At 46.2% G+C, this 26,083-nt stretch overlaps 1 protein-coding gene across 2 annotated transcripts in view; it reads right to left on the reverse strand.

Annotated features, from left to right (window-relative positions):
• The window catches only part of CAMTA1 (calmodulin binding transcription activator 1), a 979,917-nt gene that overhangs the window by 499,338 nt on the left and 454,496 nt on the right, over positions 1–26,083 (reverse strand). For both annotated transcript variants that reach the window (XM_018060410.1, XM_018060411.1), the window contains exon 5: positions 3,217–3,352. In XM_018060410.1, the coding sequence (XP_017915899.1) occupies positions 3,217–3,352 (136 nt within the window). The remainder of the gene's footprint in view (positions 1–3,216; positions 3,353–26,083) is intronic.

Below are 26,083 nucleotides of genomic sequence, written 5' to 3' on the forward strand. Positions count from 1 at the left end.
ACCATCTGAGCCACCAAGGAGGACTGAAAAAGGAAGAAGGGCCCAAACTGGGAAGCCCCTCCCCTTGTGAGATTCAAAACCCACCTATGCTCACATGGCAGTTCCCACCTGCCTACTGTCCCTGGAAGGACCACTGGACTTCATCACTGGTCTAGCTCAGAGCAAAGGCAGGCCACTGACAAGTGGGACTTGTCTTGCCAGAGAAGCCTTCCTTTGGGACTGTTTACAAATCCTGCCCAGGGTAGACAATCCACAGCAGAGGACTTCCATGAACACCAGAATGAACAAGCTCATCCCCACGAGTAACTGAGAACAACCCCAATTCACTCTGAACGGGGTACCTTCTTTCACCTAGCAGCAACGAGAGGCAGAGAAGAAACGGCCATTCTCAGTGCTAGTGGGAGGGCGGTTGGCACAACCACTTGGGAGCAATTTGGCCATATCCAGTAAGATTGAGGGGCTTCCCAGGTGGCACTGGGCACCTGCCTGCCAATGCAGGAGATGCAAGAGACGCGGGTTCGATCCCTGGGTCAGGAAGATCCCCTAGAGGAGGAAATGGCAACCCACTCCAGTATTCTTGCCTGGAGAAATCCCATGGACAGAGGAGCCAGGCGGGCTACAGTCCATGGGGTTGCAAAGAGTCAGACATGACTAAGCAACTGAGTAAGACTGAAAATTCTCAGACCCTACACCCAGCAATGCCAAGTCTTGCACAAGCAGGCAAGGATCATAACACTGACGCAAACATCATAATGCTGGAAAACTGGAAAGAATCCAAAGTCCACCCACCAAGGAAGGTCTCAAATGCTCCTAAGTTGAATACTCCAGAACAGTTCAAAGGGATGAGGGACTCTCAGAATCACATGGCTAAATGAGACAGGTAATCCAGGAAACACTATGGAAGTTAAGACACACAGTCCCACCCAACTGTAAGACCTTGGCTTACAGGAAGCTTCTTCTCACCCAGGAAGCTTCTCTGATTATCCCAGGCCACTCTGAACCCCCAGGACATGCCTCTTTAAAGCCCAGCCTTCCATACTGCTCAGCACTGTGAGTGACTTTAACGTACATGGCTACCTCCTCAATTTGAAGGCGAGTTCTTGGAACACAGAACACTGCTCTTATTTTCTCAGTAGACACCACACGGCCCTCCCTGCACAGGGTAGGGCCACAGCTAGGTGTTTGCTGATTGACTCAATGGGACAGCTCCCCAAACTCATTGGGATCAGCCACCACATCTCACTGGGTGAGAGCCTCACTCTCACTGTGGGGTCTCACTGGGGGGCCTCATTCTCCAAGAACCTCAAGACACACCCCTTGTGATGCTGCCAAGGCTCCTCCAAGCCTGCCTCCCATTACTACCTCCCCACCGCCACTCATGCCCGGAAAGTCATGGAAACCTGCCACCACCTTGTCCATCCATCCCCTTCCTCAGTGGTCTGAGGGTCCAATCCACCTCCCCGCCACCTCTACACATTAGCCTGCAGGTAAGGGAGCCACAAATAACTCCAAACATAAATGTGGCCTAAAAATAACCATAAATCATTCTGATTCCACCCAGTGATGATTCTAATTTACAACACGAAGGAAGAAAATGAACACTGGGGCTTTTTTTCCCCTTGAGCTTTGGCTGCTGCCAAGCCAGAATCCCACTCCACTGTTATTAACACTTACAACCAGAAGTTCCAGAGTTACACAGCATGGAGATGAAATCTACCAGATGCCTGCGGGCACAGGGGCTGAGGGCCATGGTTTGGGTGTGAATTCCCACAGCCTGAGTGGCCCTTCATTAGGGGCTCCACCCACACTTGTCACTTTCTACCTATCCCTTCATCAGGGGAGATCAGAGCAAAGTCCCGCCTTTCTCTGGTCTCCTAACAATGGCTAATCTGTTTGCACAATCACCAGCCACAGTCCAGGGGCTGGGTCTGGAGCAGCCAGTTGAGGCAATCTGCATTTGAATGTTCTCTGCAGTCGCTTCTTTCTGGGCTGTGCAAGCAATGAACCCAGGAGAACAGAGGAAACTGGGGTTTCTCCTACCCCAGCTTTTTCTTTGTTCATCATCATAAAGCATTGTTATTAGGTGTTTTTAAAAAAATGCAAAATCATAAAACAAAAGTTATCTCTCTCTGTGGGGCAATATAATAAAAGCCATTGGATGCTATTTTTAACAGCCGTAAAAGCACATGATTAATACAGAAGAAGTCGTAATGACAAAGTGCGTCACAAAGAGCATCAGCGTGGAGGGTGAGCCGTTGAACTCGAGTGGGTCCCGGCCATCAATCCTGGTACACTGGAGGACCCAAAGTGCCAGTGGACTCCGGGAGGCCCCTTTCTGGCCACTGTGAAATCCCAGGTGGACTGCGGCCAGCTTCTGGTCCTGGTCCAAGACAGGAGCTGCCAGACTCCCTGGGAAGATCCTTTACGAGGATCAGCAAGAAAAGCAGAGAAGTGGGTGCTCTCACTAACTTGCAGGCCAAGACGCATCACGATTCAAGTTCTCTCTCTCCTGCTATGACATGTGGTTTGGCCCCCTCAAACAATGGAAAAGAGGAACCAGGGGACTCTCTCCGTGGCTCCCTAAGAGTGAGAGCAGGTGGGGTCAGGACAATACCAAGGAAACCAGACCATACCCTGTCTTCCTGCAGGCCCCAAACTGAAGTTGGCACAACATTCTGAGATGTTCTATGCAGCGCCCACCTCTGCCCCAGCCCTGCAACACACCTTGTTAGCCCATCTAATGATCTTCAACATCTGTGAGCTCCCTGAGGCTGCAACACCCAGAGGGAAACAGAAGGATCTGTCAGTAGAGGGAGGGAAGCCAGGTTCTGGTTGGGGGCCACCGGTTCCCAGGGGACCTACTCAACTGAGCACTACCTGGAGAGGAAGATGCCACACACAGCTCCCCATTCCCTCACAAACTCTCAAGGCACCAGTGGCTCCTTGGGATCTGCAGGAACCTTGCAGATCCCAATGTATACGCCAAGGACTCTCAAGAATCAGAAACACCCTAGTTAAATCCGATTTCATGGAAATCGTAAATGGAGACTATTAGGGTAAGAAGGTAGGAAAAAAGAGAAACAACAAAAGGGGTTTTGGCAAACAAAAATGCCTTTGAACAAGAAGGGGCTGGCATCAAATGACCCCAGAGCAATTCCATCCTCTTGCAGCCTGGAATTGACATTCATGGAACAAGAGAGCTTTTCTGTTCTTTACCTCCACTCCCTGGACCTTCAGTTTCATGTGGTCCTCTCTGGTCGTTTTGCCATCTTTCCTCTTTTTCCAGCAATACCCATCTTTCCTGTATTTCACTTTCTTCCTGTTGTAGAGGATCATGGAGCCATTCTGGGGTCTGGAAACAACAAATGGTTAAGTTACCAAGAGAACCAAGCAAGAAAAAAATTTATGAAGAAAGATATCATAGACCAGTAAAAGTCTCTACAGAAAAGCAATATTCCACATTTGCTGGAACGTAATTTTTCACGTTTTATTGCAGCTCCCTGGATTAACCGTGTTTTACGGCCAGCCAAAATTTGCTTGTGGATTTGGTACCTAATGAATTAAATGTGTCAATGATAGGCTTAAAAAACATCCCCTTAGTAATATCCACCGTCTAATCAGGATATACGATGTGGGGGCCTGAGCTCTGCCCTGAAAAGCAGGAAAAAGAGAGAAAGCAAAAAAGAGCCGAGGGTGTTGTCGCAGCCTGCAATATCTTATCTCTTGTGGAAAGATTTTCTGCACATCTTTTAATCCATCACCCTACATTAGGAAATAAATAAGTTTAACGCAGACACTAGATGACTATGTTAAACGCAGACCAGTGGAAGAACTAGATGCCGAGGCCAGATGCTCTGATTCATTGCCTGCATTTAGATTCCTGCTGGATGGGGAAGAGCCCTACAGCACTTCTTCCCAAGCAAGCTAAGTACCTGATTTTTTCCCATTTGGGCTTCAGCTGTCAAAGGGCTCAGTTCAGCCAGGTAATCTGTCTATTCTGTCCACAACCATAGTAAGTTAGAAAAATAGTTACCCACATGCTCATGCTAAGAGTGGGAGGGCTATTCTCTGTGCCACTTAAAAAGAACAAAGAGAATTTTCCTGAAAGGCCTCAAGTGTCAACTTCAGAGAGCAAAAGATGTTTACACTCATCCTCATAGCCATGAAGAAAGTGAAAGTGTTAGTCACTCAGTTATGTCCCTCCAGGCTCCTCTGCCCATGGAATTTCCCAGGCAAGAATACTGGAGTGAGTTGCTGTTTTTTTTCTCCAGGGGATCTTCCCAACCCAGGGTTTGAACCCAGGTCTCCTGCATTGTAAGCAGATTCTTTACCATCTGAGCCACCAGGGAAACCCCTCACAACCATCACCTTGACATATTTTAGTTTGGGGACATCAAGGAAACCAAGAACTAAACTCTCCTGGCAGCTGAGGGTAGGTGCTGTTGCAAACCTTCCAGAATAAAGTCAGTAGCTGTAGCCTGGAACATCCTTCAAGGAAGATGCCCCTGAAAGCTACAGCACATGGTACACCCACCCTTGTCAGCTCAGTGTCCCTCTCCACCTGAAGACTCAGCACAGGGAAAGGGAAGGCCAGTGATCTGAGTACCCAGGGGACCACACAGGTCTTCTAGCTCCCTCCTAGCCAGTATGAGACAGCTCCTGACACAAACAGGGCAAAGCAAAGGCTTTCCTCTTTTTGTAATTTAATTTAATTTTTATTCCTTAGCTGCAATACGTGGCATGCTGGATCTTAGTTCCCTGACCAAGGATCGAACCCACACCCCCTGCAGTGAAAGTGTGGAGTCTTAACCACTGGACTACCAAGGAAGTCTTTTTTTAAAAAATCAATATATTTTTCATTGAAGTATAGTTGATTTGCAATATTGTGCTAACTTCTGCTGCACAGCAAAATGATTTAAGTATACATACATATACCCTGATGCTAGGAAAGATTGAAGGCTAAAGGAGAAGAGGGTGGCAGAGGATGAGATGGTCAGATAGCATCACCAACTCAACGGCCATGAATCTGAGCAAACTCCAGGAGACAGTGAAGGACAGGAAAGCTTAGTGTGCTGTAGTCCATGGGGTTGCAGAATTGGACAGAACTTAGCGACTGAACAACATATATGTATGTATATATAAACATATATATATATATAAACACACGTACATTTTGGGGGGGGCTTCCATGGTGGCTCAATGGGTAAAGAACCACCTGCAATGCAGGAGATGCAAGAGATGCAGGAAGATCCCTGGAGGAGGGCATGGCAACCCACTCCAGTATCCCTGCCTGGAGAATCCCACGGACAGAGGAGCCTGGTGGGCTACAATCCATGGGGTCTCACAGAGTCAGGTGCGACTGAACATGCATGCACACATTTTTAAAAATACTCTTTGCCATTATGGTTTATCATAGGATATTGAATATAGTTTCCTGTGCTATATAGTAGGATCTTGTTTATTCACTCTCTATATATAAAAGCTTACATCTGCTAACTCCAACCTCGCACTCCATCCCTCCCCCAAACCCCTCCCCCTTGGCAGCCAACCAGTCTGTTCTCTGTGCCCAGGATTCTGTTTCTTAGATTCCTTCTGATGCAAGCTGGCTGCTGTTTCTGTGCTGCAGTAGAGGTGAGGAAGTAGGCAACCAGGCTTCCCTGGGGCCCAGGGCAAAAGCCTCCATCCCATTCTTTTCTTTTCTTTTCAACTATGGGCCATTTCACAATTGGGCACAGACCACTGATTATTGATCTCTTACTATTCCATTGTCTGTAGGGAAGAAAAAAAATCACTCTAGGGTGACAGCGGCTAATTGTAGTTCCCACCCAGTCGGGTGGTGTCGTTCAGTGGCTAGCTGATGGCTAACCAGCGATTCCATCGGAAATTATAGACTTTCAGCAGTGACTCCCAGCACCTCACTGTTTGCCGATCACCGTGCAATTGGTTTGTGTCAGTGCTGGTTTCCTCCCTGAAGTCTGCACCGACTAAAACAATCTGGAAACAGCTCGGCACGCTTGTCACAACCTGTCAGCTGATGATATCTGTCTTGCTCTTACCAGTCTGTATTGAAAACCTTACAGTTCTCTTTCATTTCTGAATGGCAGGAAAGCTGGAATCCAGGCCCCACTGTGCCAGGCCCTTTCCACTGCAGCCCTGTTCTCATATTCAGAGAGCCAGCTCCCTAAAAGACCCATTAGAAGGACCCTGAAGTCCAACAGCTGCACTTACCCGCTTCCTAAGGAATAAGCAAAGAAGACATCTCATCAAATAGATGGGTGCTGCTTGTCTTGTCCCCTCCAAAGAAGAACAAAGACACCCAAGAGAGTGTTTCAGGGACCCTCTCCATCCCAGAAAACTCATCTATTGGAGAAGATATGACATTAATCCTATCGGCTTCTCGTGAGCTAAGACAGGATTTGTGATTTGTTCTGTCCTCTTGGTCTTCCTAAACATGGTCAATGACCCTCTGCAGTGTCTTCAGGACAACTGTCCCCAGATCATTAATGCTATGACCCAAAAAGAGTGGGCATCTGCAGACACCGTCACGTTCACAGTCAGAACCACAATAGCACCCACTGAGGAAATCTGCCTTCTTCTGGTGACCCATCCTTTGCTTTCTCGAAGGGCGAGGGGCCCTGTCATCCAACCCTTCTGGCAGGACATAATCCCACAGGGAACCTAAGTGTCCAACTTAAATGGCCTTAATAAATGGAATCATCATTTTAACTCGCAATAATGAGCAACCTAATAGTGTTTAATCCACCACTCTGATTTTATTAGAACTTGCTCTGCTCTGCGTGATGGGGAAGGTCCCTCTGCCCACAGTTCACAGGTCCTGAGGACAGAGAGGGAAAGCCAGAGGGCTGCAGTGGGGCCCATGTGCACCCCCCCACCTAGTGCAAAGGGAGTGGTGCTGCCCTGCCTCCCAGAGAACACTCAGGAGTAAAGGAGAGCGGGGGGAAGATCCAAGGAAGGGGTGGAGGCTGGGGCACTACTCTAGGGGGAAGGAGAGGTGGGCTAGACCCCATGAGAGGGGTCCCATCAACGGAGAACTTTAGTAAGTTTCATTTCTGCCTAAAAGGGAGCACCCACATGAGAAGAGCAAAGAAGTGGGAATGGATTTGAGGACAGAGGGTGATGCAACTGCAAAGAAGCGGCACAGAAAAATCGATCCGTTTTGTCTTTTATGTTGCCAGCTCCCGGTGAGCACCAGCTCTGGGGGGAGCATGCCATGTGTGGTCTAGGTTTGCTTCTATTTCTACATCTACAACTGCATCTGTGCTCAAGTCACTCAGTCATGTCCGACTCTTTGCAACCCTGTGGATCGTAGCCCACCAGGTTCTAGGTGCCATGGAATTTTCCAGGCAAGAATACTGGAGTCGGTAGCCATCTCCTATACCTGCATCTGTATCCATGTCTATAGCCACATCTGTCTCTCCATCCCTGTCTACATCTATACCTATTTCTATGTCTACACCTATGTCTGTATCTGAATCTATGTCTACGTCTCTATCTGTATCTGCATATACTTCTTTATCTATGTCATTTTTTTCATCCTCATGGCAACCCTAGGAAGTAGCTACTATCACCATCCCCAACATAAGGATGAGGAAATTAACTCTTGCCTGGAAAATCCCATGGACGGAGGAGCCTGCTAGGCTGCAGTCCATGGGGTCGCTAAGAGTTGAACACAACTGAGCGACTTCACTTTCACTTTTCACTTTCATGCATTGGAGAAGGAAATGGCAACCCACTCCAGTATTCTTGCCTGGAGAATCCCAGGAATGGGGGAGCCTGGTGGGCTGCCGTCTATGGGGTCGCACAGAGTCGGACACGACTGAAGCGACTTAGCAGCAGCAGCAGCAGCAGCAGCCAGAAGATGACCGAGCAGGAGTCCCTTGAAATCACTGTGACTCCAGAGCTTCCTCTAAGGCATAGACTGAGGGGCCGGTCCAGGTTGGAATCCTAGTTCTGCCCTACTGGCTGGGGGGAACCCTGATGCCCTGAAAGCACCCCTCATCCAGCAGATGAGGACTTGGGGTTTTCCTTCCAGGCTTCCTCACTTCCTGTCTGGGTGGAATAATATGGAAGCCATCCAGACCTCCTTATAAGCTCCAGTCGCTCACAGTGGTGACTTACTGGGGAAAAGTACCTGTTTTTTTGGTATGCCTCCCCTTCCTCTCTCACGTACAGACTCCTCCTCCAGTGTTTCCTGGGACCACCTCTCAAATCAACTGCCTGTACTGAAGTCCTCATCTCAGGAGCCCCAGCTGAGAGAAACTGAACTAACAGCGACAGTCTAGTCTCGGAAAAACAATCCAAGTCCTCCATGGCAGCAGGGAGGGGAACATTAAAGGAAGAAAGGTGAACATCCAGGAGCTTCATTCTCACCAGGGAGGTTTCTAGGCAAGAAACCTTTCAGTCAGATCAACCTATCTAAAGGGCAGTAACAGAGCTACAGACATAGAGAACAACCTTGTGGACACAGTGGGGGAGAAAGACGGGATGATTTGAGACAGTAGAACTGAAACATATACATTACTGCATGTAAAGTAGATCGCCAGTGGGAACTGGCTGTATGATGCAGGGAACACAAAGGCAGTGCTTTGTGACAACCTAGAGGGGTGGGAGGTGGGAGGGAGGTTTAAGAGGGAGGGGACATATGTATACCTATGGCTGATTCATGTTGCTGTGCGGCAGAAACCATCACAATATCATAAAGTAATTATTCTCTAATTAAAAATAAAATTAAATTAAGAAAGAAACATTTTAACCTAAGAAACTAATAGTTAGCAAAGCCAATAATGCTCTGTGCAATATAGTAAAAAGATCATGAGATCAATGGGAAAACTACTGCAGATCATCAAAGTAAAGAAGTAGGTCTAAAATTAAGACACATAATCAGTAAAGTAGATATACGCTTATATAATAGCTTATGTGTGTGTGTGTCATATACACGTACCCACATGTGTGCACACACACAAATAAGACAGAAGGAATGTCAGAGACTCCATTAATCGAGAGAAAAAGAAAATTAAATACCTAGGCATACATTTAATAAGAAATTCCCAAAACCTAAGGAGAAAAACTAGAAATATCAAAAAGACACAAAAGTAGTTTTCAATAAATGAAGAAGAGTAACATGTTCTTGGTTAGAAAGTGTGAGGATCATAAAAATGTCAATCTTCCCAAAGTTAATTTATCAATGTAATGTAATGGAAGCAAGAATCCCAGCAGAGTGCTTTTTCTGTGTCTAGAAAACTGCATTATCAAATTCATCAGGAGGGGAAAGAAATACCAAAGATAGCCAGAAAAACTTCAGTACGGAGGACTAAGGTATAGAGGCCTGTCCTAACAGCTATTAACACATTCTGTAAAGCCTCTATATTTTAAAAAGTATGGAATCATCATACAAATAAATAGACAACAGAACAGAATAGAAACTCCAGAAATAGTCTCACTTATACACGTAAATTTAATATATAATAAAGGAGGCATCTCAAGTCAGTGCTGGAGGGAGACTGACTTTTTAATAAGTGATGTTGGCATGTGGAAAAAGATAAAACTGAATGGACCCTTCACACCTTACAGTGGCATAAATTCCAAATGGACTAGAGATTTAAATGCAATGAATATAACCATACCTAACTCTAGAAGAAAATGCAGGTGAATTTCTCTAACCTGAAAGTGAAGAAAACTTTCCTAAACTTGATTTTTAAAAATCTAGTAATAGTGTGTGAAAGGTATATCTGATCACATAAAAATAAAGCTGCCAGACTGTTTTCCAAAGCAATTGCTTTGGAATTTTACATTCCCATGAGCAAATCTGAGCGTTCCAAAGTCTCCCCACCCTCCCCAACAGTTGGCATTGTCTGTCTTTTGGATTATAGCCATCCTAGTGGGTGTGTGGTAGGGTTTTAATTTGCATTTCCCTAATGACTAATGATGTTGAGCCTCTTTTCACATCCTTATTAGCAATTCATGTAATTTCTTTGATAAAATGTCTATTTGAAGCCTTTGCCCATTTTTAATTTAGTTGTTTGTCTTCTTCTTTTTGAGTTGTAAGGGTTATTTACATAAAATCTGGCTACAAGTCCTTCATCAGATATGTGATTTGCAAATATTTTCTCCCAATCCATGATTCTTCTTTCTAAAAAATTGTTTCTTTTAAGGAGCAAAGGGTTTCAATTTTGATGGAGTCAAATTTATCAATTTTTTCTTGTATGAATCATGCTTTTAATGTCATGGGGTTTCCCTGGTGGCTTAGACAGTGAAGAATCTGCCTGCAATGCAAGAGACCTGGGTTCAATCCCTGGGTTGGGAAGATCGCCTGAAGAAGGGAATGGCTACCCACTCCAGTATTCTTGCCTGGGAAATCCCACGGACAGAGGAAACTGGCAGGCTACAGTCCTTGCGGTCACAAAGAGTCAGACATGACTGAGCAACTAACATTTTCACTTTAGTTTAGTGTCATACCTAAGAATGTTTTGCCTAACCCAAGGTTGCATTTTCTTCTAAGAGTTTCATACTTTTACCTCTTACATTAAAGTCAATGATGTGTTTGAGTTCATTTTTGTGTACAGTGTGAGATAAAGGCCTAAATTGGTTTTGGGCACGTGCTTATTCAATTGCCCCAGTACCATTTTTTTTTTTTTTTAAGGATTCTCTTTTCCCCCACTGAATTGCTTTTGTACCTTTGTTGAAATTAAAGTGACCATAAACATAAGGTTTTATTTCTGGACTTCATATTCTACTCTACTTTTTACCTTTATGTCAATACAATAATGTCTTGATTGTTGCAATTTTATAGTAAGTTTTAAAGTCAGGATATAGTCCTCAAACTTTGTTCTTATACTTTGTTTTGGCTATTCTAGTTTCTTAATATTTCTGTATACATTTTAAGATTGATTTTTTTCTTTCCATTTTGCCAATGAAAAGAAATCTTGAAATATATACAGAAATACAACAAACCTAGAATAGCTAAAATTTTTTTTGAAAAATAAGAACAAAGTTGGAGGACTTATAGTAAAAAATATTTGCAAATTATATGACCAATGAAGGGTTAATATCCAGCATATAGAAATAGCTCATACAACTCAACATCAAAAAATCAAAAAACCCAGTTTAAAAATGGGCAGATGACCTGAATAGACATTTTCCAAAGGAGAAATGCAGATGGCAATGGGCACATGAAAAGATCTCTATATCACTAACCATAAGGAAAATGCAAATCAAAACCACAGTGAGATGGCACATCACACCAGTAAGAATGATCAGCATCAAAAAGAACACAAATAACAAACGGTGGCAAGGACCTGGAGAAAAGGGAACCCTTGTATACTCTTGGTGGGAATGCAAACTGATGCAGCCACCGTGGAAAACAGTATGGAGATTTCTCAAAACACTAAAAATAGAACTGCTGTATGACCCAGCAATTCCACTCCTGGATATATAACTGATAGAAAACAAAAATACAAATTCAGAAAGATACATGAACCCCAGTGTTCATAGTAGTATTATTTACAATAGTCAAGATATGGAAACAACCTAAGTGCCCATCACAGATAGATAGATTAAAAAGATGTTGACTCACATATATATATCAGTCACAAAAAGAATGAAATTTTGCCATTTGCAGGAACATGCGTGGACTTGAAAAGCATTACACTAAGTGAAATATCAGACAAAGACAGATACTGTATGACATCACTTATACATCAAATCTAGAAAATACAACAAGCTACTGAATACAATATAAAAGAAGCAGACTCACAGATACGGAGGAGTACTTTTAGTGGTTACCAGCGGGAAGAGGGAAGGGGCAAAAGCCAATATAGGGTAAGGAATTAAAGATACAAACATTACGTATAAAACAAGCTATAGGGATATACTGTACAACACATGGAATATAGCAAATACTTTATAATAATTTCAAATGGAGTATGCCTTTTAAAAGTTGTGAATCACTATATTGAACATCTGTAATTTATATACTATTACATACATTTATTGGAGAAGGCAATGGCACCCCACTCCAGTACTCTTGCCTGGAAAATCCCATGGATGGAGGAGCCTGGTAGGCTGCAGTCCATGGGGTCACTAAGAGTCGGACATGACTGAGCGACTTCACTTTCACTTTTCACTTTCATGCATTGGAGAAGGAAATGGCAACCCACTCCAGTGTTCTTGCCTGGAGGATCCCAGGGACAGAGGAGCCTGGTGGGCTACTGTCTATGGTGTCGCACAGAGTTGGACACGACTGAAGCGACTTAGCAGCAGCAGCAGCATATACATTTATATATTATATATTATTTTACATTAACTGTACTTCAATTTTTTAAACAGATTCATTTGACAATTTCTGCAACAACAAACAAGTCCATAGGGATTTTTATAGGGGTTGCATTCAATCTTGAAATCAGTTTAGAAATAACCGCCATTTCACAATATTGACTGCTCTAATTGCTTCCAATCACAGAACATAGACTGTCTTTCCACTTATGTAAATCTTTAATGTCGCCATAAGACTTTGTAGTATAGGTTTTACACTTTGTAAATTAATCCAAGTACTTTATTCTTTTGGATGCTACTGTGAATGAAATTGCTTTCTTAATTTCATTTTTGGATTGTTCATTTCATTGTATAGAAATAAAATTGATTTTTGTATGTTGATCTTGTATCCAATGACCTTGCTAAACGTATGTATTAGTGCTAGGAACTTTTCTGTAGATTCCTGTAGATAGTCTACATATATAATAAAGTCATTTGTGAATAAATATTGTTTCGCTCTTCTTTTCTATTCTAGATAGCTTCAATTCATTTTTCTTGCCTTATTGCACTGGCTAGAATCTCCAGTAGAATGCTAAACAGAAGTGGCAAGAATAAACACTCTTGTTTTATTCATCTTAGAGAGAAAATATTGTTTCACCATTAAGTATGATTTAAACTATATTAAAGACTTAAACATCAAGCAAAAAGGACTCAAGAACCAACTTGAAGAGGCTTTCACTAACCAAAGATGTGAAATAAGAACATCAATAATAGTAGTAACTGCAATGGATTAAAACCTCTTCAGTTCAGTTCAGTTCAGTTCAGTCGTTCAGTCGTGTCCGACTCTTTGCGACCCCATGAATCGCAGCACGCCAGGCCTCCCTGTCCATCACCATCTCCCAGAGTTCACACAAACTCATGTGTATTGAGTCCGTGATGCCATCCAGCCATCTCATCCTCTGTTGTCCCCTTCTCCTCCTGCCCCCAATCCCTCCCAGCATCAGAGTCTTTTCTAATGAGTCAACTTTTCTCATGAGGCGGCCAAAGTACTGGAGTTTCAGCTTCAGCATCAGTCCTTCCAGTGAACACACAGGACTGGTCTCCTTTAGAATGTACTGGTTGGATCTCCTTGCAGTCCAAGGGACTCTCAAGAGTCCTCTCCAACACCACAGTTCCAAAGCATCAATTCTTCGGCGCTCTGCCTTCTTCACAGTCCAACTCTCACATCCATACACGACCACTGGAAAAACCATAGCTTTGATTAGACGGACCTTTGTTGGCAAAGTAATATCTCTGCTTTTCAATATGCTATCTAGGTTGGTCATAACTTTTCTTCCAAAGAGTAAGTGTCTTAATTTCATGGCTGCAATCACCATCTGCAGTGATTTTGGAGCCCCCCAAAATAAAGTCTGACACTGTTTCCCCATCTATTTGCCATGAAGTGATGGGACCGGATGCCATGATCTTCGTTTTCTGAATGTTGAGCTTTAAGCCAACTTTTTCACTCTCCTCTTTCACTTTCATCAAGAGGCTCTTTAGTTCCTCTTCACTTTCTGCCATAAGGGTGGTGTCATCTGCATATCTGAGGTTATTGATATTTCTCCCGGCAATCTTGATTCCAGCTTGTGTTTCTTCCAGCCCAGCGTTTCTCATGATGTACTCTGCATAGAAGTTAAATAAGCATGGTGACAATATACGGCCTTGACGTACTCCTTTTCCTATTTGGAACCAGTCTGTTGTTCCATGCCCCATTCTAACTGTTGCTTCCTCACCTGCATATAGGTTTCTCAAGAGGCAGGTCAGGTGGCCTGGTATTCCCATCTCTTTCAGAATTTTCCAGTTTATTGTGATCCACACAGTCAAAGGCTTTGGCATAGTCAAGAAAGCAGAAATAGATGTTTTTCTGGAACTCTCTTGCTTTTTCAATGATCCAGAGGATGTTGGCAATTTGATCTCTGGTTCCCCTGCCTTTTCTAAAACCAGCTTGAACATCTGGAAGTTCACAGTTCATGTACTGCTAAAGCCTGGCTTGGAGAATTTTGAGCATTACTTTACTAGCGTGTGAGATGAGGACAATTGTGCAGTAGTTTGAGCATTCCTTAGCATGGCCTTTCTTTGGGATTGGAGTGAAAACTGACCTTTTCCAGTCCTGTGGCCACTGCTGAGTTTTCCAAATTTGCTGGCATCGAGTGCAGCACTTTCACAGCATCATCTTTCAGGATCTGAAATAGCTCAACTGGAAATCCATCACCTCCACTAGCTTTGTTCATAGTGATGCTTTCTAAGGTCCACTTGATTTCATATTCCAGGATGTCTGGCTCTAAGTGAGTGATCACACCATCGTGATTATCTGGGTCACAAAGCTCTTTTTTGTACAGTTCTTCTGTGTATTCTTGCCATCTCTTCTTAATATCTTCTGCTTCTGTTAGGTCCATACCATTTCTGTCTTTTATTGAGCCCATCTTTGCATGAAATGTTCCCTTGGTATCTCTAATTTTCTTGAAGAGATCTCTAGTCTTTCCCATTCTGTTGTTTTCCTCTATCTCTTTGCCTTGATTGCTGAGGAAGGCTTTCTTCTTACTATTCTTTGGAACTCTGTATTTAGATGAGAATATCTTTCTTTTTCTCCTTTGCTTTTCACTTCTCTTCTTTTCACAGCTATTTGTAAGGCCTCCTCAAACAACCATTTTGCTTTTTTGCATTTCTTTTCCATGGGGATGGTCTTGATCCCTGTCTCCTGTACAATGTCATGAACTTCCATTCATAGTTCATCAGGTACTCTATCAGATCTAGTCTCTTAAATCTATTTCTCAATTCCACTGTATAATCATAAGGGATTTGATTTAGGTCATACCTGAATGATCTAGTGGTTTTCCCTACTTTCTTCAATTTAAGTCTGAATTTGGCAATAAGGAGTTCATGATCTGAGCCATAGTCAGCTCCCAGTCTTGTTTTTGCTGACTGTATAGAGCTTCTCCATCTTTGGCTGCAAAGAATATAATCAATCTGATTTTGGCATTGTTTATCTATTGATGTCCATGTGTAGAGTCTTCTCTTGTGTTCTAAAACCTCTTAAATATATTTAAATCCACAAGTTCATACATGATCTTAAAGCACACAAGCAAAAAATTAACTGATTATTGTAGGATGCTAACATTGCTGGGAGAAATACTAATAACCTCACATATGCAGATGACACCACCCTTATGGCAGAAAGAAAAGAACTAAAGAGCCTCTTGATGAAAGTGAAAGAGGAGAGTGAAAAGTTGGCTTAAAGCTCAACATTCAGAAAACTACAATCATGGCATCTGGTCCCATCACTTCACGGCAAATAGATGGAGAAACAGTGGAAACAGTGGCAGACTTTATTTCTGGGGGCTCCAAAATCACTGCAGATGGTGACTGCAGCCATGAAATAAAGAGACTCTTACTCCTTGGAAGAAAAGTTATGACCAACCTAGAGAGCATATTCAAAAGCAGAGACATTACTTTGCCAACAAAGGTCCGTCTTGTCAAGGCTATGGTTTTTCCAGTAGTCGTGTATGGATGTGAGAGTTGGACTATAAAGAAGGCTGAGTGCCAAAGAATTGATGCTTTTGAACTGTGGTGCTGGAGAAGACTCTTGAGAGTCCCTTGGACTGCAAGGAGATCCAACCAGTACATCCTTAAAGGAAATCAGTCCTGAATGAATGTTCATTGGAAGGACTGATGTTGAAGCTGAAACTCCAGTACTTTGGCCATCTGATGTGAAGAGCTGACTCATTTGAAAAGACTCTGATGCTGGGAAAGATTGAGGGCAGAAGGAAGACAAGGGGACGACAGAGGATGAGATGGTTGGATGGCATCACCAACTCAATGGACATGAGTTTGAGTAAGCTCCAAGAGTTGGTGATGGACAGGGAAGCCTGGTGTGCTGCAGTCCATGCGGTTGCAGAGTCGGACACGACTGAGCTGAACTGAACCGAAAGGAAATCAACCTTGAATATTCATTGGAAGGATTGTTGCTGAAGCTGAAGCTCCAATACTTTGGCCACCTAACATGAAGAGCCAACTCATTGGGAAAGATCCTGGTTCTGGGAAAGATTGAAGGCAAAAGGAGAAGGAGGCAGCAGAGGATGAGATGGTTAGATAGTACCACCGATTTAATGGGCATGAATTTGAGCAAATTGTGAGAGATAGTGGAAAATAGAGGAGCCTGGTGTTCTACAGTCCCTGAGGTTGCAAAGAGTCAGACATAACTTAGTGATTGAACAACAACAACAATGAATTAATGGGTTATCAACAGTGACTGACATCATAAAAGAAAATCAGATAGTATGTGTCCCCAATGGAAGAACATTTTGCTGTATCAAAAAGAAGAAGAAGCTTGAAATTATTCTGATCTCCTAAACTAACTCCCATTTTATCAGCTCTATAGATGGCAGATAAACACAGTAAAAAGGACATCTTGGGAATATAGACAGCAAATTCCAGACTGTAGGAAACTCTATAGGACAAATGACCTGACTTCTTCAACAAATTCAGTGACAAAAAGAGTAGAGTGGGGAAAGTGGGAACAGATAGAGTAAAAGAGACAAAGAGATAAATCAACCAGTCACAATGTATAAATCTTACCTGGATACTGAGTCAAACAAACTTTGAAAAAAAAAAAAGGATGGTGGTGTTTTTGCAAAATTGGAATTTTGAACAATGACTGGATACTTAATGATGTTTAGAATTATTACTAATTTTCAGAGTGAAAATTTTAGTGCAGAAGTATTTTTAAGGTGATCATGTACAAATACTAGAGAAGGAAATGGCAACCCACTCCAGTGTTCTTGCCTGGCAAATACCATGAACAAAGGGACCGGATGTGCTACAATCCATGGGGTCGCAAAGAGTCGGCCGCAACTGAGCAACTGAGCACGTGCACATATACATCAGGGGTTCCCAGGTGGCTCAGTGATAAAGACTCCAAGTGTATCTCTTGCAGGAGATGCAAGAGACGTGGGTTCGACCCCTGGGCCGAAAAGATCCCCTGGAGAAGGAAATGGCAATCCACTCCAGTATTCTTGCCTGGAAAATCCCATAGACAGAGGAGCCTACCAGGCTTCAGTCCATGGAGTAGCAAAGAGTCGGACATGACTGAGCATGCATATATATGTGTGTATATACGCACACACACACACACATATATATATAAAAGAGAGATGCCTATATGTATTAGAGATATATACTGTAATATTCACTAGTGAAATTATACAGTCTAAAGTGTGCTTCAAAATAATGTGCGTGGTGGGGTCATGTGTGTAGATGAGACAAGACTGGTTGTCTGCTGTCTTCCACAGTTGAAAGTGGGTGATAAGTATATGTAGTTGATTATACTAGTCTTTCCACATTTGCAGGTATTTGAAATTTTCCATAATAAGAAGTTTTTAAAAAGAAGATGCTGATGGAATTTAGAGTGAACCCTTGGTAACATCTTAAGTCTTGACTCATCTCCGGATGAGCTGTGTGACCTTGAACAAATTACTTGATCTCTCTGTCGAAGTAGACACAATATATACAAGCTCCCCAGCATGCTGCAGGCCACAGAATACATATTCTTCTTGACTCTTGATGATAATAAACTTGGCTTCCTTTTGCAGGGTTCCCTGCAGGAAACGGGCTTCTCAGGTGGCACTAGTGGTAAGGAACTCGCCTGCCAATGCAGGAGACATAAGAGACGAGGGTTCAACACCTGGGTTGGGAAGATCCCCTGAAAGAGGGCATGGCAACCCACTCCAGTATTCTTTTTTTTTAATCTTTTTTTAAAATTTTAATTGGAGACTAATTACTTTACAATATTCCAGTAATCTTGACTGGAGAATCCCCATGGACAGAGGAGCCTGGCAGGTGGCAGTCCATGGGTTTGCAAAGAGTCAGACATGACTGAGTGGCTAAGCACAGCACACACAGCCAAAGTGCTAGAGCTTCAGCTTCAGCATCATTCCTTCCAATGAGTGTTCAAGGTTGATTTCCTTTAAGAGTGCCTGGTTTGATCTCCTTACTGTCCAAGGGACTCTCAAGAGTCTACTCCAGCATCCCAGTTCAAAAGCATCAATTCTTCTCTGCTCAGCTCTCACATCCAAACATGACTACTGGAAAGACCTTGGCTATACGAACAATATCTGGGTGACTTCTGAAACAGTAAGCATCTCCAAAGAACTTCCCTTTGTCCAACTGGAACCCAAGCCCTGGGCAGACTCTTCTGTTCTTGTCCTTGCTTTTGGTCACATCCCTCCCACAGTGAGGCACACGGCAGGGACCAGCTACAGGAAAATGCCGTCCGTGCAGTTCTAATGGCCTCCCAGACCTGACCCCAAGGGTAAAATAGGCCCCTGTGACAAGGCACAAATGCAGTGTCCTGGAGCCACGGCTGCTACTCCTGAAATAGTGCTAAATCTCCATTCTAGTGGGCAGTTAGGAAATGAGAAATGCCACCTCTAATTGCAGCTCACATATTTATGTACCCACACCTTTCTTCCTGATCTTCCCAACACAGAACGACCTGATTTAAATGCACCATTACAAGTACACAGCCTGGTCCAAAATGTCAATAATAAGCATGGCAACAATTACTATGACAACAAGAGGCTCTGTTTACGGTGTGTCAGACATAGAGGAAAGCCCTTTACACCCATTTCTCAACCTAATCCCACAACCACTTTCATGGGTGGATATTGTTACCCTCATTTTCCAGGTGAGAAGGTCTGAGGCACAGCAAAAGGAATTAACTTTCCCAAGGTCACACAGCTCATATGGGCAGAACCGGTGAGCCACCCACTGCGCCCCTTCCCAGCATCTTGCTATGAATCCCCAGCACATCCCAGGGACCCTCTCTCCTTCTCTAGCAGCAACAAGCCAGGGCATTTTCAGAACCCCCGGGAACCATTCAACGCTTCATACAAAGAAAGGATCATTTGAGCTTGATTTAAATTGTTCCTATAGTTCTTCCTTTTGTTGCAAGGGGAGGAAAGAAACCTGGAAAAGGAATGTCTCCCCTGCTTATCTCCCTCGCACACAAACCCAGCGAGAGTGGTAATTGATGGCGAGAGCATAGCAAGGTTGATGGGACGCCAAACGGAACCCCGAGACTCCACGGCGACAGCTCAAGTCTCACGGGAAGGGGCTAGCTTATTACCTTTCAGCCCGGCCTCTTCTTCTGCCTTGTTTATAGGGTCTTCACAATTTGGGGGACCAGGAGCAAGGGAGCGGGTGGGGGACAGCCTGTGTCCTCCCCGCCCCTGCCCCAGTCTGGCCACTCTGGGCTATTTATGGAACGATCAGGAAGAAAGGGCTGTCAGGCCTGGCCTGGGCTGCAATCTGCCAGATATGAAAACCAATTGCTTTTCATAATAAATTCCAGCTGGAGCTATAGAAATAATAAGGACGAGGAGAAGGTAACACCAATTTGCTTTATTTGATTAGCTCCATCTTGGGCGGTCCAACCCTGGCTCCTTTTCATCAGAATAAGGGCAAATTGAAAATCGTAAAAGAGGCTTTCTTATCAGGGGACAAACGGCTGGGGAGATTCATATGCCTGAGAGCCCCCTGCGAGCCACACCGGCATGGCTGCTGCTCCTGCCCATGATGGCTTAGATCCCAGAAGTCACTCCCTCAGCCAGCTGGAGGACCCCTTGGCATTGCTGTCACTTTTCTGAATAAAGGCAGAGATGACCCCAGTGGGGGCATGGTCAGCCATGTGCAGACCACGTGGAGGCCTGCCCTCTATGCTGCGCAGGGTCTCCCCCTGGCGGGTAGCCCCCAGACCCTCTTCTCCAGGGCCCACAGTCCTCCTGGAGGGCCAAAAGCAGAAGGGAGGCAGCTCAAGCTTCCAGAACTCAGAGGCAGAGCCAGTGCCTTTCCCAAGGATGTCCACACGCAGGCTGCTAACCACAGAACAGCTCATTTCAATGGTGGCTGGAGGTCACAGAAAAGAAAGGGCTGCCTGGACCAGGGGATGGTCATGACTACGAATCACTCCACAGCAGGTCTGCAGGGACTCACTAAAGCTCCCAGGGCACTCAGCTTGAAATTCTCTTGTGACATTTGGTGATTTATTCAACTAATATTTACTGAGCAGCTATCATGGACCAGGCATTTGTGGAAGGCCGATCTAGGTACTGGCAAGACTAGAGGGGTCCAAAGCCCCACCTTTGTGAAGCTCAGGGGTAGAGGGGAAGAACATGTGGGTGGAGGAGGAGCAAGAAGCACTGGGGCTGCTGGAGCCCATGCTGGGGTGAGGGGAGAGACAGGTGGCACCAGTGAGCACATCCTACGACAGCTGGCAGCGATGGGTGACAGCCACCCGGGGACACCTCTCTCAGGACAGAACACCTGAACAGAAGCCTAGAAGAAGGCAAGGGCTCACCTGGGGAAGCTCCCCAGGAAAGAGCTTTCTCGTAAAGAAGATAATAAGATGGGGGCCCCATTGGTACTCCTGGGGCATGACTAGAGGGCAGGAGCAAGTGGTGGGGGCATGCAGGCAGAAGAAGAGGCCAGAGAGCAGGGTGGGCCTGGATGAGGGGTCCTGAGCGAGGGCGGATTTTGTCCTAAGCATGATGAAAAACACAGGTTACCCAGGTAACAACTGTGTTACCTGCCATAAAGGAGAAGTGAGGAGTCTGGGTTTTCAGGCAGGCATGACATGCAATCGGGCAACTTTCACTTTCACTTCACTTCACTGACACACAACACAAGTCGACATCAATGATGGGAGACATGTTGGTAAATGCGAGGAAGAAAAGTAGAGGGTACCGAAAAGGGTATATACCAGGAGGGTCTCGGCTAGGTTGGGGCAGGGGGTTGTGCCCTCCAACCTGCAGCCCACCACTCCTCTAAGAATTCTGAACTTGACCTTCAGGGAGATGGGAAGGTTTTAAAGCAGAGCGGACTTCCCTGATGGCTCAGTGGTAAGGAATCTGACTGCCAGTGCAAGAGTCATGGGTTCCATCCCTGATCCGGGAAGATTCCCACGTGCTGGGGAGCAGCTAAGCCTTATGCACAACTACTGAGCCTCGCTCTAGAGCCCGAGAGCCGCAACTACTGAATCCACGTAATGTAACTACTGAGACCCGTGGGCCTAGAGCCTGTGCTCCACAGTGAGAGGAACCACCTCAGTGAGGAGCCCACGCATCTCAACTAGAGAGCAGCCCCTGCTCACAGCATCTAGAGAAAAGCCCGACCAGCAGCGAAGACCCAGCACAACCAAAAAATTTTTAAAAAGCCAAGAGTGGGGTGACTTTGGACGTGACATGTCTGCCTCACCCAGGTTGCCTTGTTCTTATACCTCCTCCCCCAACATAAAATCTTGTAAACAGCAAACACTCCATAAACGCTCAACGAGTGAGGTAATCAAGCAACTCAGTGGCTGGAACAAAGGAAATCCTCTCTCTTCTCTTGAAAATGGAACATGCAGAAAGCATCCCTTCCATTTTAAGTGCTTGGCCACTGAGGAAGCAAAGAGAAAAAGGTGAGAGAGAGAGAGTGAATGAATGGCCTCCCCATCTGAGGACTCAATATTATCCAGAAGAAAGCAGGCCTTCCATTCCTGCCTCTGGCTGCAACCCAGGTTTGGGAGGTGAGCCTGGAGGAGCCAAAAAGGGCATCATCGTTCAAATGCCACCGGGTGTCTGGGTCAAGTTTGACCCCACCAACCTCTCATTTGGCCCTAAATAGAGCTGGGCACTTCCACAGACCCTTACTGTCATTTTCCAACACTGATATTTTATTAATAATCCAATGTAAATCTGAGAGAAAATTAATGTGTCAGCTCCTACCAGGAAGGACCGAACATCTCAATGTGATGGTCTGTTAGAGTTGTCATTTATCATTAGCATGCAATTCAAGGCAAGCTTCCCACGTTCTGGCGGGAGCTTCCGAGACAATGAATCTCTGGGAATTAGCTTCTGGTCCAATTATTCCTGTTTCCCCCCTCCCCCACCCCCCACCTACCTAAGAGATAAATTCTGTCTCAGTGGGAGGAAAAAAAAAAAAGAAGAAGAAGAAAAGGGGGAGGAGGGAGTTTGCTATTCTCCTTCCTGGTTGAAATCAATTTTTCTCAAGGAGACAAGGCAATATTCATTTTGTGAGAAGGGAATACAGCTATACGCTAAAGACCAATAAATGGAGCCCTTCTGATGAAAACTTCCTCAAATCAAATGTAGGGGAACCTCTTAATGGGCATTGTTCTTCTTTCCCATAATCCATTACTATTAAGAGGAAGATAGGGAGAGAGAAGACACTGCCAAGGTAGGCGCTTGCGTGAATAGCAGCCGGGGCCACATTCCAGCTGACCCAAAAAAGTCACCGCAAACATTGGTCTCTCCATCTGCTCAGCACACCTTTCCTGCAGCATCACTGTTGGCCCTGGGGGTGCAGCACGGCACAGACAGGCACTCTCTGGTCCTCAGGGAGCTTACAGTCTAGTGAGGAAATCCATCGGTAAAAAACACGTAACAGAGAAGCGTATCAAGAAAATAACCCAGGATAGGAATTCTGTGCATTGAAAGAGAACTGTTCTGCCTAGGAACTTTTTGTTTTCAGCCTTTAGTGAGAAACAGAAAAATGCAATCTGGAGAAAATCAGGCTTCTGGTTCCAACGTGAATAGGGTAGTCAGATGGACGGCAGCTTCTGGAGGCAGACGTTGGCTCCTCCTGGCCGAGGCGACTAGAAGCCCTGCTCAGACTGACCTCACGGTCCCGCACAGGCACAGCCAGGCCTTGGGGGTCCAGGGGCCCTTCCACCTTCAATGGAGCTCAGAGTCAACCACACTGTCTGCCCCAACAGGCAGTCAACCTCAGCCCGCAGCCCTGTGCAAAGGGCTGGGGGCTCTGGATCAGGGAATGATCCCTCCGCCTGGGAGTCCTTCCACAGGCCCCCAACCATGAGGAGGGTGTCTCCCCACAATGCCGGACCTCTTCCATATCCTTCGCCAGCACCGTGTGCAGCCCCAGCACGACACCGGGCAGCTGAGCTGTCCCCGCTCCTGTAGCCTCATGAGGGGACCCCGCTCGCTTTGTTTGAGCTCGCAGGGTTCTCTCCTTCCACCCGCACCATCCCAAAAGGCCTCTGCTCTTAGTCCCCCATTCCTCAGAGGAGAAAGCCACATCTCAGTGACTCAGGGTCGTGGAGCTGCCAAGTGGAACGTGAACTCAGCTCCCTCCTGGGCTGTCTGATGCGGAGCAGGGCGGGGTGGGAGAGCAACCACTGCCTCCCCACCCCCATCTCAGGATTCCGGGACCCCACAGGCTTTGAGTGGAAAAGCCCAGGTGCATCAGCTGAGTATGGCTGCACCCCTCTCTGCCCGATACGCCTCCCCCCACCACCACCCCCAGCCAGCCAGCTCTCCTCTCTCTCCTGCCCGCCCTTCCTCTCCAGATGTGGCCTGGACAGCATCTGGCTTCTTCCCATCTTCAAACCACATCACAGGGCAAAGACGCTGCCTGGGCAGGTCCCTAAGGGCCTGAACCAAGACCTCCTGCTCCACACAGGAGGGGCACTCTCATTCAGGGCACAGACTCAAATCTTCCCTGAGTTGGCAGCCAGCCCCCTTGCAGGTGGACAAATCTGCCTTCTTTTGCATACAAGCACCTGGGGACCCAGCAATGGCCCCTATTCTGCCCACCATGTCCCTCCTGGGCGCACAAGGGTACCTCCCACTCTGACTACTGATGGCTCCCACTGGCAGTGGGCATGGAGCTGGGTCATTCTGAGATCAGGAAGGGAGGCCCTGGAGCAGGAAACACGTCATCTGCCCACAGCAGGACAGGCTCTGATGGCCTACGCCCTGGGCTCTCAGGAAAGCCGTTGGCACGGTTCTCCTGCCTAGTTGGCCTGGTGCCCAGGAGCTGCAGGGGCACCCCAGAAACCATCTCAGCTGCCCAGCACCCGAGCCCAGGAGTGATGACCCTCTCTGCCCGACCCCTCACTGGGTCCCAGGCAGAAAAGCTGGAGTGATCACCTCCAAGGCCAGGACTTGCAGCCATCACCTCCGTCATGACCTGAACAATGATTTTTTGCTTTTTTCCAACATAAGACAAAAACCTCTGCAAATGCAACTGGATTAATAACAGCATCAGGGAAGTGACCTTTGGTGCAGATGGAGGGGTGATGAGGCGGAGAGAGGTGTTTCAGATGGCAGGAGACAACAGAGAAGGAGCTTTCTCACAGGAAAGGGTCAGCCTGGGGAGGGCTGCAGTGAGGCGGGGGTGGTCTGGGGATGGGATGAGGCCCCAGGGGCATGGTGGGATGCCGGGAGCCTTGGGGCCAGGGAAACTGGGCAGAGAGCACCGGGCCAGAGCTGGTGCTCACATCTCGGCCTCCTTGACTTGGCTGCATGGGGGCCATGTTCCCCAGTGACACTGACACTTAGTCCCTGAAGTTAAAGAACCCCAGGGAATTCTCCAATAGGGGCCCAAGGAGCCTTTCTTTGGACTCAAATCAGCCTTTCAAAACCCCCAAAGGGAATATTTGGATACGAGTAAGAATGAGTCCCAGGCTCCACATTTTCATCAGTGGTTCTCTGTGGCCCCAGGGACTTTTTACCCACCTGGGTTCCCAGTTTTCCACAATGAACATATACTGTTTTCTAACAAGAGAAAGGGGGCAATTCTCTCCCATTGTGCAGCTGGATTCTCAGGGAGGCATAAGCTGATTCCCTGCCATCTGTGCACGGGGTCTCCTCCCCTCCAGACACAGACTGCCTCCCTCCCCGCCCCTCCTCTTCTCTGCCCCCACCCACTGGACTAGCCCCGACTCTGGTCCTCTCTTGGCCCCTGCAGGCCCTGCCTCGCTGGCACTTGCCTTCTGGTTCCTGAGAACAGGGGCCATGTCTTATGAGTCTCTACAGACTCGAGAAAGTCCTCCCGTGCAAGTGCCAGACTTTCAGCTGGTGATGGTGGCACAAACAGGGCGGTGACACTCTGATGGGATGGATCAGACAGCCAGCCCTGGGTGCTGACCCCTGCCTTCACCTCCCGCCCCGCCCTTAGACCTTAGAGCCACCTCTCCCCCCAGCCCCCTGACACCGAGAGTCTCAACATGGCCTCCTCCAGAGTGAGGCTCCCCACACTCAGGGACATGCTCAGGGACTCACTGAGTCACACTCTTTCAGCACCCCTGGCACCTTAGCTTGGCATCCACAGCCCTCTGCCAGCTGGGCTCAGCCCACTGGGCCACCCTTTTCCACATGTGGCCTTAAGCCCCAGTGGCGCCCAGGCCTCCACGTCTCTGTGCTGTGTGTTGCCTTAGCCCAAAGTCCCTTTCCTCTTCCTCAGGCCAGAGTTCAGAATCCTATTTGGTTCTTGGAGGCCCATCTCTAACGCTGCCACCACCTCCCTCCCCAACGTGAGATTAAATGTAGCACCTCAACCCTCCCAGAGCACAGGGTTCCTCAACCTCGGCCCTCCCTGCACTGGCTCTTGGTTTTTATTCCAGTGGGTTCCACACGTCAGCCTCCCCAGAAGGCTGCAAACCCTTGGGCGAACACCATATCCATTTGGGGAGTGGTCTTCTATGGACCTAGCGGTGTCTTAACTATGGAAGGTCTTCAGAAAGATCTCCGATGGGTTCTGCACCAAGGCCGAGAGCAGCAGTGACCTGTAGGGACTGTTTCCAGTTCCAGTGAGGGGACTTCCCTGGTGGTACAGTGGCTGAGACTCCAAGTTCCCAATGCAGGGGGATTAATAACAACCTGAGGTTCGATCCCTTGTCAGGGAACCAGATCCCACAGGCCACAACTAAGAACAGTACAGCCAAATAAATAAATGTTTTGTTTTTTTTTAAAGAGAA

Source organism: Capra hircus, chromosome 16 (assembly GCF_001704415.2).
Source record: "Capra hircus breed San Clemente chromosome 16, ASM170441v1, whole genome shotgun sequence".
Classification (NCBI taxonomy): Eukaryota; Metazoa; Chordata; class Mammalia; order Artiodactyla; family Bovidae; genus Capra; species Capra hircus.